Consider the following 16,165-nt stretch of genomic DNA (forward strand, 5'->3'; position numbering starts at 1 on the left):
CAAGCTATGTATGGCTTAATGTTGACTTGGGAAAGTTAAATAATCCCAGCATGGGAGAAATAGGGTTGCAAGGGTTTGTGTGGTCCAGGTAAGTAGCCTGGACTCCACCCTATTTATTCATGGACTCAGTAACTCTTTGAAATAACTCAGGAAAGTTGAGCAGGTATCATTCTTTATTTTGCAAATCCAGCTGGTGTGTATCTAGTGATAAAAGGTCACCTTTATTACTGTTTGTTAGTTCAGCTTAAATCCATTCCATAATCTTACAAATAATACTCCTGAGACTAATAGGCCTGTAATTCCCAGAGTCAGTAGAGGAACAACTTTTATGTGAGGTTATCACAGCAGTATGTCTCCACATCTTGGGATATAACCAGTGGAGAGTCTCAGGCTGAAGAGTAGATTGAGGAGCTTTTTTAGATGGGACTTAGACATCCAGGAAGATTTTCAGGAGACATAAAATCTTAAGAAGGCATGATATGGAGACTACTTCCTCTTTTGAGGATACCTCATCATGCACTGATAATGAATCTACAGCAGTCTCAGAGTCATCCACTCCAAAAAGAACACCAGGGTTAACCCCTTTAGGCCTAAAACCAAGCGGGGCGGACGCAAACACCGCAGAAATAGGCAACATTCAGGGTCTTCTGAACATTGCTTTGGCGAAATAAATACATCATATCACAATGTTTTAAATTTGTCAGATTTTGAATTATCTCAGGCACAGATTAGAATGTTAAATAAAGGTCTTACATTTATTCCATGCTTTACTGTGTCTGAAGAATCATTTGCTCAGGATGTTGTTGACTTTTGTCGTCTTTTGAACCTAAAGTTGTTTTTTGGTGACTCTGACTCTGGTTATGATCATGATAGATTTACATACCATAAATCTAACTTTTCACCACCAATGCATCAGATGGTATTGCAGTTTCAAAACAGCGTACTCAAGGATTTACACTTCTTGGGTTCAGATATTTCATTAAAACATAATAATTTATCTTGGGATGAAAAACAAGCTGGAACTCCAAAACAATAGGGAAATTGTTATTATTTCAGCTGACAAAGGTGGTGCTGTGGTTGTCTTAAACTGGGTTGATTATGACACTGAGGCTATGCGACAACTTAATGATCAAAGATATTACTCGCATATGTCCATAGACCCAACCAACATGTTTAGCAAACAGATAGAGAGGTATTTACAACAAGCTAGGGAGGAGGCAATCATAACTAATGACATTATGAATCAACTTTTGGTTCATGATCCGATTAATCAATACATTTATTTTCTGCCTAAAATCCACAAAGATCTTTCTCATCCACCAGGCAGGCCCATTGTATCTGGTAGAGGATACATCACTGAACCCCTTTCATTATTTCTGACCAAACATCTAAAACCTTTGTTACCTAACATTCGATCTCGCCTGCAGGATACTACCAACTTCCTACAGATTGTTTCTGACACACAGCTTGAGCCCAGTTGGTTACTATGTACTTTGGATGTAAGTGCCCTGTATACGAACATTCCACACCAAGATGGACTTAATGCATTAGCCTATTGGCTTGAAGTCTCAAACTTGTATAATCCAGACTTCAACACCTTCTTGGTTGGTTTAGCACAATATGTTCTCACAAGTAATGTGTTTTATTATAAGGAACAATGCTTTTGGCAAACCAAAGGGACAGCTATGGGGGCATCCTTTGCCCCTATATATGCTGATCTCTTCATGGCCTTTGTTGAGAATCATATTATATATGACAGGGACAGGAACATCTGTTTGTCACAGATTGACATATGGAGACGCTTTCTTGATGATGTTTGGTTGGTATGGAAGGGAGATGAAGGCTCCCTGATGGAATTTGTTACTTACTTAAACAACAATGCTTGGGGTCTGCAGTTTACTGCTAGTTTTGATAGGGATACCATTACTTTTTTGGATGTCCTAGTTCAGAGGGCACCTGATCACACTCTATCCACAGAGATATATAGAAAGTTCCCAGAATACAGTTCCATTCTACATGCCTCTAGTTACCATCCACCTCACATAGCACGCAACATCCCTAAGTCACAATTTATACGTGCTAAGCGCATTTGCTCAGATGAGACTAGCTATTTGAAACACAAATCTGACATTACCACCATGTTTAAGTCTCGTGGGTATAGAAGTGGTGACATATCCATGGCCAGCAACAAGGTCCGTTCTATGGATAGATTGGATTTACTTACATATAAGACACATGCCATTAAGCCATCCCAACCTCTCAGATTCACAACTACATATGCTCGTAATTCCAACCGCCTCATTCACAGTGTACGGAGGCATTGGAACATTCTACAATGTGATTTGGACATCAATAGTATCATCCCTGATAGTTGCCTATTTTCTTATAGGAAAGGCAAGAACCTCAATTCTTTTTTCAATCATTACAAACACAGGGACATCAATACACATGAATTGGTACAAACAACACTTTCTGATGAACCACTACATGGATGTTATCCATGTGGACATTGCAGTAATTGCAAATTTATAAACAAGTCCAAACAATTTTCTAGTTGTAATTGTCCCCAGGTGTTTGATTTGAAGTTTTTCTCTTATTGTTCTAGTGACTGGATCATCTACTTGGCCTCTTGTAACTGTGGCTCATTTTATGTTGGACAAACGTCCAGACCCCTTAGAATACGTATCTCCAAACACATCAGTAACATCAAACAGAAAAGGATACATAATGCGCTCTATAAACACACACTAGCTCATCCAACATGTAAGTTCAACTTCATTGTCATTGATATGATATTTGGAAATAGGGCAAACAAAACTGGATGGCATTCCATTTTAAATATAAAAGAAAAGAAATGGATTATCAGACTGGGAGGGTTGTTCCCCCCGGGATTAAATGAACATCTCTAGAACCTAGCCAATAGGATGACTGCTTATTGTATATATACAGCTTTTGTATGGCATGAAATTTTGGTACACTGAAGAAGGCTGTGCTTTGCCAGCCGAAACCGGTTTGTAACTGTTGCAATATGCTGTGATTTTGTTCATCAATACAGAACTTCATTCTAGTCACTGTTTGCTGGCTCTCATTTTTTGGTTCCTGATAAAGTTAAATAATCCCAGCATGGGAGAAATAGGGTTGCAAGGGTTTGTGTGGTCCAGGTAAGTAGCCTGGACTCCACCCTATTTATTCATGGACTCAGTAACTCTTTGAAATAACTCAGGAAAGTTGAGCAGGTATCATTCTTTATTTTGCAAATCCAGCTGGTGTGTATCTAGTGATAAAAGGTCACCTTTATTACTGTTTGTTAGTTCAGCTTAAATCCATTCCATAATCTTACAAATAATACTCCTGAGACTAATAGGCCTGTAATTCCCAGAGTCAGTAGAGGAACAACTTTTATGTGAGGTTATCACAGCAGTATTTCTCCACATCTTGGGATATAACCAGTGGAGAGTCTCAGGCTGAAGAGTAGATTGAGGAGCTTTTTTAGATGGGACTTAGACATCCAGGAAGATTTTCAGGAGACATAAAATCTTCTCTTAAAAGTTTATGGCAAGTGAATATTCCCTTGCAGGATGATGCATCATTGAGTATGTTGTCATTAGTTGAAACATAACACTGAGTTCTTGGCAGTATATGCCACTTTACAAAGTTCCTCTGTTATTCCACTGCACCCTGTTATCTACAGCCGCAGTAAACTGGAACATAGCCAATGTGCTTAGACTTGGTGCCATTGACTAGGTTTATTGTGATTGTTAAATCATTTTGCTTTCATCTGAAGAATACTGCTATGATTAAGCACATGATCCTCCAAAGGATCTCTCTTGTCATCTGCACCTTGACCACTGCAGTGCCATCTGCCTATGGCTTCTTGATACCGAGATTGACCACTTGCCCTCTTATACAGTGCTCTATGGCATGGTTAGTTAATGTTACACATCTGTAGCCATATATTACTCTAAGAATGGGAATCGTTGAGATGTGCTCCCTTACATCAGTTCTAGACATCAATCTAAAAGGCCACCAAAGAAATGATTTATGGGTTAATAACAGACACCTTTCCTACATTTAGGATCACCAATGGGCAGCACGAACACTGGGCCTAAAGTCAAGCCTTGAGATTTTCCGCTGTCCAGAAAATAGGGACAAAAAGCTGCTTTCAGGTATAGAGGATCAAGTCTTCCTCAGCCTAATTAATCCACATTTTCTTTTGTGCCATCCACACTTCATGCCTGTCCAGTTTCATATTGTGTGTAAAATCCCAGTGTTGCTTTTTCTGTTTATGTATGATTTGGATTCCTTGTAACTGAAGGAGTTGATTGCACTCTTGTGCTATGTCACTCTGGGTTTTCTAGTAGTTTCTAGGGTGCAGCAAGAGCCATCTGTGGTTCAGGCCTTTGCCTTTCAGGACCTGTACCTCTGGAACCTACTACCATCATGGCTTCAGGAGGACTGTGTGTTTGCATGCTTTAAGAATTCCCTCAAGGCATATCTCTGACTTCGCTTACACCAGTGATTCATTTAATCAGTATTTATTCTTACTTAAGTTTCTTGTTTTGTTTTATTTAATTTCTTTGTTTGCTTTGTTATTGTTTTAATCATGTGGTAATGTGCTTGGTAGTTAAGGACTGAAATAAAGTTGTATGTAAAAACAGCCTGCATAGTCTCTTGGTTACCACATGTAGAGGATTGTGATTAGGTCTCCGATCATAACCAACTTATTACATGATCGAGACATGGAGGCCAAGCAGTTCATCTTGAAAGCAAAGTTTGAGAGGTGAATCTTCACCTTCTTGTCAAGAATGCAAAATAAAGAGTTATAATCAGAGAGAGATGATCATAAATCTTTGTAATTCATGTGTGTTTCATGTATTACTAGTTACAGAAAAAAATGATGCAGCAAGAATTGATATGAAGCAGTTGTCTTCATTTGATCTTCAACCTTGTGGGTTCACGGATCCGTATTGGATCCGATTTGGCTGCATATCCAGCATCTGATCTGAGCTCAAAGCTCTTCCCCTTATCCATAATGCACCTGTCTCCTTCCTCCCTTCAGAGTTTGTTTGCCGCCTGTAAAGTCCGTATGGTCTGAGCTGTCTGCATAGAATGTATGGTAAGTGTTGCTTTTTTTGGGGTTAAATCTTCTCTCTCTCTCACTCTCTCTCTCTCTATATCTAATATTCCTCTCTACTTTCTACCTCCCCTCCACTTGGTCGTCGGTTTAAAAAATAAAACTCTTTCTCTCTTCCTTTCCTTTAATGTATGTGGTTTGAGTGCTTGTGAGTGTGCTGGGCCTGCTTTGGGGAAATGTCTGACACTCCCAAACCAGAGTTCAGAAAGTGTACAGAGTGTGGCCATAAACTCTTCCCAGCCCATGGCCACACACTGTGCATAGTGTGTCTGGGGGCAGCCCATCTTCAGACCTCCTGCTCCATCTGTGCCAGGTTTAATCCCCGGACACTGAAGGACAGGAGGGATAAAGTAATACTTAAGGACCTTCTTCCCTCTTTGGGGACTCAAGTCCCTGCACCCCTAGCTTCTGCATCTACCTCCTCCCCAGCCTCAGGGCCTCAAACTCCCTCTAAGAAGCTGGGGGATGGGGAAAAATCTTCTAAGAAGGATAGGCCAAGAAAGCGATCTCTGGATCATTCGACTCTGACTGGCCCTCTACCTAAATCTAGGGCGGCTCAGAGACCGGAGTCTCCCCGGATCCGGTCACCTTTACAGGCTTGTCCTCATCACCCTTCCAGGCCGGTGTCGGTCGCCTCCTCCCGCTCCACCCAGAGTTTTAGTGAAGTGAAGATGGACAGGATGATACAGAAATTCATCCGCACCCAGATTCAGATGGAAGTCTTGCCTGCCCCCTCTCCCTCCATAGCGGGGAGCATGCATCCCTTTTTCACCCCAATTACTTCTTCTCCACTCTGCCACAAAACTAGAAATGGGATTGTTTGGCTTAAAAAACCACGAAAGTACAAATTGCCAAAAACTGCTGGAGCCACGGATGTCGGAAACAATATTTTATTCAAAGCACTACAAAAACTGCTAAAAACACATAAACGCTTTATAACAAAATTGCGTTTTCATCTAAACAAACCGACTTCATCAGATACTCTCCTTAAAACAAACCATCCTTTTATAAATTATTCAAAAACGCCTAGTCCAATCAAATCCAATTAATTAGTTAAAAAATCATTATTCTTTTCCTGTTTACATTCAGCAATGCATACTCTGAGAATTCTGTACTTATTTTATCTAATAAATAACCTCAGTACCAACATTAAAAAACATTTTAAAACATTTTATGTAAGGTATGTAATAAATATATAAAACATATAAAATTTATACAAAAATCCATTTTTAATGTTTAAAAGTTGCTTTAAAAAAGAAAGAAACATTTATATACATATATATATATATATATATCAATAACACCATAAAATTAGTTTATAAAAAAATAGGATCCCTTTATAGAATCAAACCTTTCCTAATACCCACAGCAAGGTCCACCATTGCTAGATCTCACCTAATCTCCACTCTTCTCTATGCTTCCCCCATTTACACTAATCTTTCCAAAAACAACATGAAGAAACTAGAAACATCCTATCACAACATAGCTAGATTCGCTGCTGGATCTCCTTTTCGAACTCATCACTGCTTAAACCTAAAAGAACTAGGCTGGATAGAACTTCCTAACCAAATTATACTGCAACAGATCCTAATTGCCTATAAGATTCTATATCAGCCAACCAACACACCAATACTTTCTAGCCTTATTTCTCCATATAACAACCTGAAACAACTTCGTTCTTCTAATAAACTTCTGATTAATACTACCAAACCTAACAATAATGCAGGTGACAGTTTATTTTCCAACTCTGTTGGAAAAGCATGGAATAAAGTACCCTCTGATATCACTTCTTTAACCTCTTTCCAACTCTTCAAACACCAACTAAAAGTTTATCTCAATAAACACTGGCTTTGCTCCTGCACTATTCCAGACTAATGCTAACTCTTTTCTCTACCATTACCCTTAATAAAAAAAAAAAAAAAAAAAAAAAAATTTTAACTAACAATTTTATATTTAATTTTTTATCCATTTTATTTTGTTTTATTTCTTATGATTGTTATGTAACCTTTTATGCCTTTGTGTGAAAATGTATAACTAGTGGAGCTTTTCTCCCCGGGCCTCTACTGAAAATGGACATATATCCAGTTGGACTAGCCCGGTCATGTAAAATAAAATAAAAATAAATAAAATAAATATATATATATATATATATATATATATATATATATATATGTCCTGCCATCTACTGGTGAAAATAAAAATTGCATCTATTATTTTACAAAATCCCTGCTTTCAATTTTAAGAGGCACAATAGAAATAAATTCATTTAAACCTGGGAAGTTTGTTGAATCAAGGGCTATCTGCCACCATAGTTCCCTAGATTCTAATTTTTCTTCCCATAATCCACCCCTTAAGTCCTTTTTGACCTGCTCTAAAACCATGAAATAAAGTCTAGCATCCTTACAAACCAGGGTATGTTTATACAGAGCGTTGTCCTGTAGCTATTTCATATTTATGTTCATATATTCTCTTTTTTAACACCCTTTCAGTTTTTCCTACATAAAAAGCATTACATTCTGAACATAAACTTATGTATACTACCCCCTTAGTTTCACAATTATAGTAGTCTGCACTTTTGATCCATTTTTGTCTACTTTCCAAATAAACTTTTTCCATATCCACTATATTGTTAGTGTGCACAACGTCCACATTTGTAAGTACCCTTCCTAACCTTCTTATTCCTTGGGAGACCTTTGCTCTCCAACATATTTTTAAATGATCGGGAGTTTTTGTACACAACCTAGACATTTCTTTCTGGTCCAAATCAGTAAAATTAATAAATTTGGACCATTCTCTTTCAACAATTTTCCTTGTAACTTTGGTGTTAAAGGCATTGTATTCAAGAACCAAGGTATATGTAAAGTCAGTTTCCTGTATTGTGGGGGTGGAATCAACGCAAGAAATTTCATCTGATTTATTATTGCTTCAGATAGGTCTAAATCTACCTTCTCTTCCCTTAAAAACTTCATCTTGTATTCCCCTGATGAATTCTTGGGGATATCCTTTTTCTAAAAACTTTTTGTTTAATAATTTACATTCATCATTAAAATCATCCTCAGAGGTAGTCATACGACTACCTCGGACATATTGCCCTTTCACAATATTCTTTTTACACCAATAGGTATGGGCACTTTGAAAATGAAGAAAGGAATTACAAAAGGTAGGTTTTCTAAATATTTTTGATACAAACCTATCTTCCTTCTTGTATATTTCCAAGTCTAGAAATTGAAGTTTTTCAGTAGATACATGAAAGGTAAATCTTAAAAAAGTAGTGGTTCCTTCCAAATATAATTTGAATTCCTCTAATTGTTTTACCCCCCCTGACCATAGAATAACTATGTCATCCAAAAACCTTCTTCTCCAATCTGACTTTCGGTTTCGGAGGCCTTGGATCCGAGGACTCCAGGGGTTGGCACCTATAGTACCTTGCACCTTGACGCTGGCTGTGACTTTGAGCAGGTCGGATCCGACAAGCTGTCAGAACCGTAGCATCGGCGTCGGATCCCAGGGGTTGATGTCGGCTCTGAGTGTGTCAGAGCACAGCCTTCCTGTCGGTATCTTGGTGCTTGAAGGCTTCAGAGGGTGATGGCTCCTGTTGGCCTTTCTCACAATGTCCGTTCCCCTTCGGCTTTCGATGTGGTGGAGAGAGATCTCTCGATTTCGTTGAGACCCTTGACCATTTCGTCCTCAGACTCCACCCCAACTACCTCTGTTTTGGGTATGGCTCCAGCCATCCTGCCATCTCAGGGACAGCCTGCCTCCATTTTGTCTCAGGAAGCTTCTGCTTGGGAGCATTAGGACATTGTTGAGTCTTCCCCAGAGATTCCCACTGAGGAGATCCCTCAGAAATGCACATGCAAAAGGAGGCACTTAGACTCCCCACTGGAGTCACCCACTAAAGACACCAATTTGGAGGAAGGGGAAGGTTCTCCCAGTCACCCCCTGAGGATGTCTCCTTTGGAGATATCATGGAACTCCTTTGCCAGCAAGGAGGGGTGGGGGGTGGGGGTCTGCTCAGAAACCTACCTCGGACGAATCAGTGTTCCTCAAGGCATTTGGCGCAGGACCCTCTACTTCCTGGGTGTCCCCTCCCACAGATCCTTTAGTGGACCTGATCACATCTCGGGCGTGGAAGGAACTGGACATGGTGGAGCCCATCCCCAAACATCAAGATAAAGTTTTGAGTCCACCTTCAGATAGGTCACACTGGAATAAGGGGTCCCTGTTTGATGCTGTGGTGGTGGCAGCTATAACTAGGAAAGAGCTCGCTCAGTAGAACTCTATGGTTCATCCTCCAGACTGAGAGTCAAGGGCGATGGACTGCTTCGGGAAGCAGGTGTATGCTTCAGTGACTTTTTCCATAAGAGCGCTGAATTACATGGCACATGTGATTCGGCTGCAGCAAGACCTAGTGAAGGAGATTGCTGAGTTGACCCCGGAGTCCATGTCGACAGAGGACAAGAAAAGGTTCTCCGCTGATATGGCCACTGTAAAGTCAATTGCAAACACTTCTATGCATCTCCTCTCCCATGCTACTGAGGGAGCCACTAGAGCAGCTGGCACAGGCGTTGCCATCAGGCGACACACCTGGTTCCATCTCTGTCAGTTCTTAGAACCTGTTAAGATGTCATTCCCCAATGGCCCGTACAATGATTCCTCCCTATTTGGAAATTTGGCATGTGAGACTTGAGTTCAGAGTGAGAAGGACGGGAAGACTCTGCCATCGGAATCCACTTCTCTGCCCCTCAACAATCCTTCTCTAGGAATTAGTGAGGGACCAAGAAGATGTGGTTCTGGAAATCTCAGACTTTTCCCCGAGACGCTCGGGATTCACCTTCCCCCAGGGGCAGAGGCGGATATGGTAGATGTCGCCCTAGAGGCAGAGGGTGTCTGAAAAATTACAGGTCTCGAGAACCTTTCTGGGACTGACCCGAGCAGCAGCCTTGAAGGTTTGCCTGACTGTTCATCTCTGGAAGCAGTCAGGGGCCAGTTATTGCTACACCTTACGGAAGGGGAGTCCATCACAACAGATCATTGGGTGGTGCAGATTATATTCAGAGGCTATTTAATCCCATTCCTCCTGAGCCACCTCTACCACTGTAACACCTCCTGGATGTTCCACCAGTGCACAGGAAGAATGCAGCAGAGGAAATAGCAAAGCTGTTAAGAAAGCGAGTCATCCAAACCGTCCACCTCGACCACTCCGGATCAGGCATTTATTCCAGGTTCTTTTTGGTGCCAAAGAAAATGGAGGACCTACGACCCATTTTGGATCTATCCACCTTGAACCTGTCAGTGGCCAAGGCGAAATTCCGGATGGCCACACTTCAGTCTATCCTGCCCTTTCTGCAGGAGAAAGACTGGATGTGCTTGAACGACCTCCAGGATGCGTGCCATCATATTAAGATGGACAGGTGCTGTCAGAGCTTTCTCCACCTTTGGCTAGAAGCCAATCATTATCAGTACAGAGTGCTCCCCAGGGTGTTCACCAAAGTGATGTCAGTAGTAGCGGCTCACCTGAGACTCCAGGGCATTCAGGTTTTCCCCTACCTGGATGATTGGCTCCTTGCTGCCCCTTCAAGCATCAACTCTGTCAAGCAAGGGATTCCTTTCTTCTACTAGCCCAGAGGTTAGGCATCACCATCAATCTCAGCAAATCATCTCTGGCCACAGTTCAAACCATAGACTTCATTGGGGCTTGGCTAGACACAATTCAGACAAGAGTTTTCCTTACTCCAGACAGGATACGCAGTCTAAAGCTATATGTTCTTTATGTTCTTTAAACTCACTGTCCAACAGCAGAAGTAATACTACGGGCACTGGGGTCCATGGCAGCCATGATCAGTCTTTTACCCTTTGCACATCCTCACATGCGGATCTTTCAGTGGACCGTTTCCCTACAATGGTCCCTGTTAGATCTCCCGTTATCTCATCCTGTTTGAATCTCTCGAGTGTGCAGGGACTCTCTTCGGTGGTGGATTCATTCCCCGAACCTGGTCTAGGAACGTCCTTTTCTCCCACCATTCCCCAAGTCCATGGTGACTTTGGATGCCTTCCTGTAGGGGTGCGGGGGCATTGCTCAGGAAGGACAGTTCAAGGCATGTGGTCCCACTATGAGAACAGTTTGCATATCAACGCCCTGGAGATGAGGGAGGTGCTTCTTGTGTTGGAGGCTCTGCATGCCCATCTTCCCTCAGGAACGATTGCTGACCAGACAGCCAATATGTCGGTTGTCTGGTACATCAACAAACAGGGGGAAACTAGATCTTTACCCTCTTTGTTTTGAAGCCATGAAAGCATGGGGAATGGGTGATCTCCACCGGCTGTTTTTTGGTGACAATGCACATTCCAGAACGTCCAACATTCTAGCGGACAGTCTCAGCAGATCTATCCTGATGCCTTACGAGTGGTCTCTGAATCCTTCAGTAGTGGAACAGATCTTTCACAAGTGGGGTCAGCCTTGCTGCGATGTATTCGCCTCTCCTTCCAACGTGAAATTTAGTGAGTTCTTTGCTCTGAATCCCCCTCAGGGGGAAGGCCCCAGAAATGCTTTGATTTATGCTTGGCCTCTCAGTCTTGTGTATGCTTATCCTCCTCTACCCTTGATACCAAAATTTCTTCAGAAAGCTCACAGGCCGGGGAGCTTTTTGATCCTCATTGCCCCATTCTGGCCTCGCCAAGTCTGGTTTCCCTCTCTGTGGCCTCATCTGGTGGCTCCACCATGGACGTTGGATCCAGTTCCGAATCTCATTTCTCATCCCTCAGGGATTCCCCATCCAGACTGGGACAGTCTAAAGCTCACTGTTTGGTTGCTGCAGTTTCCGTGATTATCAGGACTCCCAGTTTATCTTCTCCCGTCAAAAGAATTCTGGTGGCGGCTCATAAGTCTTCCACCAGGAAGGTATACTATAGCAAGTGGAAACGTTTTTCTATATGGGCTTTGCAGCATACATTGGATCCATTTACTGATCCAGTTTCTGTGGTGTTGGAATTCTTATCCGGGATTTTTCAGCTAGGTGCCAGTTTATCCGCAGTCAAAGTTCAACTGGCTACAATTTCTAATTTTCATATGGGAAAAAATATGGCTACCTTGGCATCTTCAAAGCTTTGCAAGACTTTCCTTAAAGGTACCTTTCTTCTGAGACCCCCGGTGAAGGATCCTATGCCACTGTGGGGATCTTACATTAGTGCTTCAGGCTTTAGTTTGCCCCCTCCCTTTGAAGCTGCAGCTTCGGTGGATCTGCAGTTTCTGTCCTGGAAGACTGCATTCTTATTTGCCATTACTTCTGCCAGGAGAGTGTCGGAACTTCAAGGCCTATTGGTCAAAGTCCCTTATATGATTTTTCATAAGGACAAGAGTGTCTTTGCACACTAATCCATCTTTTCTTCCCAAAGTAGCTTCAGAGGCCAACATTATTCAGATGATCAATCTCCCGTTATTTTTTCCAAATTTTCCAAATAAGGGAGAATATAAATTGCATTTGTTGGATGTACACAAAGTTACACGTTTCTATTTACACAGGACAAAAGCGTTTCGTAAATCTGACCAGCTTTTCATTTCTTACTACAAACCCTTTATAGGGAAACCTGTCTCCAAAGTTACTATTGCCCATTGGATTTCCCATTGTATCATTCAAGTGTATTCTTTCAGGGGGATTTCCCCACCAGGACAGGTGAAAGCCCATTCTACCAGATCTATGGCCACTTCTACGGCTTTTTGTTCCAGAGTTTCGTTGGATGATACTTGTTCACTGCTACTTAGTCCTCATCTCATGCCTTCATTTCACATTATAAGTTGGACATCATATCCAGTAACTGGGCATCCTTTGGCTCCACTGTGCTGCGGAATATCCTTCCGTGAGGGACTCTTAGGTGTTTAGTAGCTGGGGACTCTGTCCCACAGGTTGAAGATGAAATAAAGACAACTACTTCAGGTAAAGAAGTTATGTACTCACCATAACGTTCCATCTGAGTAGTTGTTCATTTGCCTTCAATCATCCCCCCTCCTTCCCCCGCCTTGTATAAACTGCTTGTTGGCTAAATAATTGTAGAAGGTGGACACCTTCGGGGTGCCCTTTTGTCCCTCTCTTTGTTCAGGAATTTTTTTCTGGTAATGACAAGGTCCTGTTGGGTTAGGTGTGAGTAATGGATTGGCCAGCAAACTCGATCTGAAGGGAGGAAGGAGACAGGGGAATTATGGGTAAGGGGAGGAGCTGTGAGCTTGGATCAGATGCTGGGTATGCGGCCGAGTTCGGATCCGATAAGGATTCGTGAACTCACAGGTTGAAAACAAATGAAGAACTACTACTCAGATGGAACGTTATGGTGAGTACATAACTTCTTTTTTTACAGGTTTGAAAGCCATAAGACACTTAGTGTTATGACAGAAGTGACATGCCTCATTGAGGAACTAACAGCTTTAAAAGTTGTGAAATACTTCACCCTGTCTAATTATTTTGTGTAGAAGTGTAACAGAGCAAAATAACCATCTAAGAACAGCTTTTAAAGCCGTTTTAGTTCCTGCCACTGTTCTGTGGTTTCTGTGGTGGCCAGCACTATCTATTGTTACACAGTAGTGTACGATTAATGGGTATTAGTAATTAACAAAAGTTTGCTAAGTACCTTTCTGATGTGAGAAGGATGCTTAAGAAGGCTATAATTTCTCTAGTTACAGTGTGTAATCACGGCTGTCCATGTACAGCAAATCAGTAATATAGAGCCAACATAGACCAAGCTGGCCTTAGCAATCTTAGTCTTGGGAATGCAGTAAACTAACTATAGCTGAAGTAAGCAGAGTAGAAATCTGTTTCCACTGGTAGTAATATATAGAAGTCTTATATTCTAATGGCAGTGTGTGTTGCAAGTCCAGGGTCTGTAAGGATTATAAAGTAATACTTGTTTAAGGTAGAGATGTGAATATGCAGACAATGTTTCTCTGATGCTACTTGTTCCACTATGAATATCAGAGAAGAATGTTTTCCTGGTTACGGATATAGAACAAAGGAATGTGCTTCATTCAGTCAACAGTTTTAAAAAAAAAAAAAGGAAAACAACATTTAAACTGTACTTCCATTGAATTTTGTTCTGTTTTGCAGGAACATGTGGAGTGTTATTAAGAAAAGTAAATGGGACAGCAATTGTACAACTGCCATCCAAGAGACAGGTCCAGGTAAGTTTAAGATAAGGCTATAAGAGGCTGTGAATTGTTTTAGATATATAATTTTGGCATCCGCACATATAGCTTTTCCATGGGGCTAGGCTATATTGTCCAGAGTGATGTGGAAGACTGCAGTGTTATTCAGAGAATGTAGCTAATGTGTTTGTATGTGGATATACTTCTAGTCTGAAACAGATTGTGGGATAACACTGCTTTTGATCACAGACACATGCAAGTAAGTTAACAGTTGTTTAAGTAGGTTGGGATTATTTATTTAGAATGGCTCTGATATTTTTGAAACAGAATATGATTTCTGTTATTGTAAATTTAGAATAATGGGTAAATTATTATAGCCTATATTTGTTTTAGAGAATGTAGTGAAGTGTGGGAGTGGTTTCAGTCAGAATGTGTTCAAGCCTTTTTATATCTAGGTTTTTATGTTTTTGCATGAACGGGGTAGAAAAGAACAAAGTGCTCATAAGTAAAAATAAATTAACAGAAGGGTAGCTGCTGCAGCATTTCCCTTTAACTCCAGTATGCAGTGACATCAGAATTAATTATAAAAAATAAGAGATGCAGGAAGCACAGCCTTCTGTACTGGGTGTAGTTCTGCTTTCAATTAGGAGTTGGCTTTGTTACTAATTGCATAGTGGAGCTAGTGTTAAGTACTTTGTTCAGCAGCTTGTGTAACTAGATAGGTAGGGGTTTTAATCTCACAGCAGTCAACGTGTGTGTGTGTGTGTGTGTGTGTGTGTGTGTGTGTGTGTGTGTGTGTGTGTGTGTGTGTGTGTGTGTGTCTTCCTTCAGCTATCAGTCTAGAGACAGGTTGAGGTTCGGGAGGTTGGCATAATGGTTAACGTGTTTACCTTACAGATGCAAGGTGCAGAGCCTTTCTGACATGCTAGACTTAAAATGACTCACAAGAGCAGTTAGCCTAGTACTAATCTATGAACATATTTGCACATTAGTACAAGTATCACGTATCAACAATTCTCCAATATTCTCAAATCCCTCTAGGAGGAGACATTCATCCTAATCCTGGCTCCACCTATCACAATGAACATGAAGACAATTCTGATGTTCTTCATGTTTCACTGTTGCAGTCATCACCTGTGGGTTATTCCTGCTGTGGTAGCCTTCGACTGGCCTGAATACCAAAGTCACTGTTTTTCTACGTCGGCTGCCATCACCTGTAGTCTGATGTCAGGTCATCAGTGCTATAAAGCAAGGCAGCAGACACCATTACATCAGTCTTTCTTGCTGTGGAGCCTGTAGCAGAAACAGTTCGCAAGTGTGCCAGTCAGTCGCTACCAGAGTTAGAATTTCAGCTGAAAATGTCTAAAGCTAAGTACCCCATTGGGATCCTTTTTTCTTGCACTAACCGATGTCCGAAAAAGTTAATAGTTGTCTCACCTGTTGAAAGCAGATCCCACACCGAGACTTCCATTCATAGTGCATCACTTGTTTAGGCCCAGACCACAACGTCCCCCATTGCCGGTTCTGTGCCCTCTTTAACGCAGGGACCATTCACCATAGCTCTTATTGTAGACAGGTATTTTTGTCTTCCGTCTTCACATTTCGAAATGGCATCTGTCAGCCAACAATATGGGGACATTCTGAAAAAATGCAAATATAAAGATAGAGACAGACCACACAAAGCTAAGCCTTCTGCTGACTCTACCGCTAAGCAGGTCATCAGTTCTCCGGAATTCAGTGAGGCACTTTCGCAGCCCCTGATGCCCGATTCAGTATCTAATGCAGGTTTCTACCAAGACCCTTTGGGAGTCCGGTATGCCTCAGAAATCTTCTTTGTTTTCCAAGCCTTTGGCTGTTTCTGCATCGGTTGGGTCCAGAACCACGACGCAGGCACCAGC

General features: G+C 41.5%; 1 protein-coding gene across 1 annotated transcript in view; it reads left to right on the forward strand.

The window, feature by feature from the left end:
* MRPL2 (mitochondrial ribosomal protein L2) overlaps positions 1–14,318 on the forward strand; it is a 443,294-nt gene extending 428,976 nt beyond the window's left edge. Inside the window, exon 6 of the mRNA XM_044087913.1 lies at positions 14,230–14,318. Within this exon, the coding sequence (XP_043943848.1) occupies positions 14,230–14,318 (89 nt within the window). The remainder of the gene's footprint in view (positions 1–14,229) is intronic.
* The last annotated feature ends 1,847 nt before the right edge of the window (positions 14,319–16,165 follow it).

This window comes from Protopterus annectens, chromosome 1.part0, assembly GCF_019279795.1.
Source record: "Protopterus annectens isolate FY-2018-M chromosome 1.part0, PAN1.0, whole genome shotgun sequence".
Taxonomy (NCBI): domain Eukaryota; kingdom Metazoa; phylum Chordata; order Ceratodontiformes; family Protopteridae; genus Protopterus; species Protopterus annectens.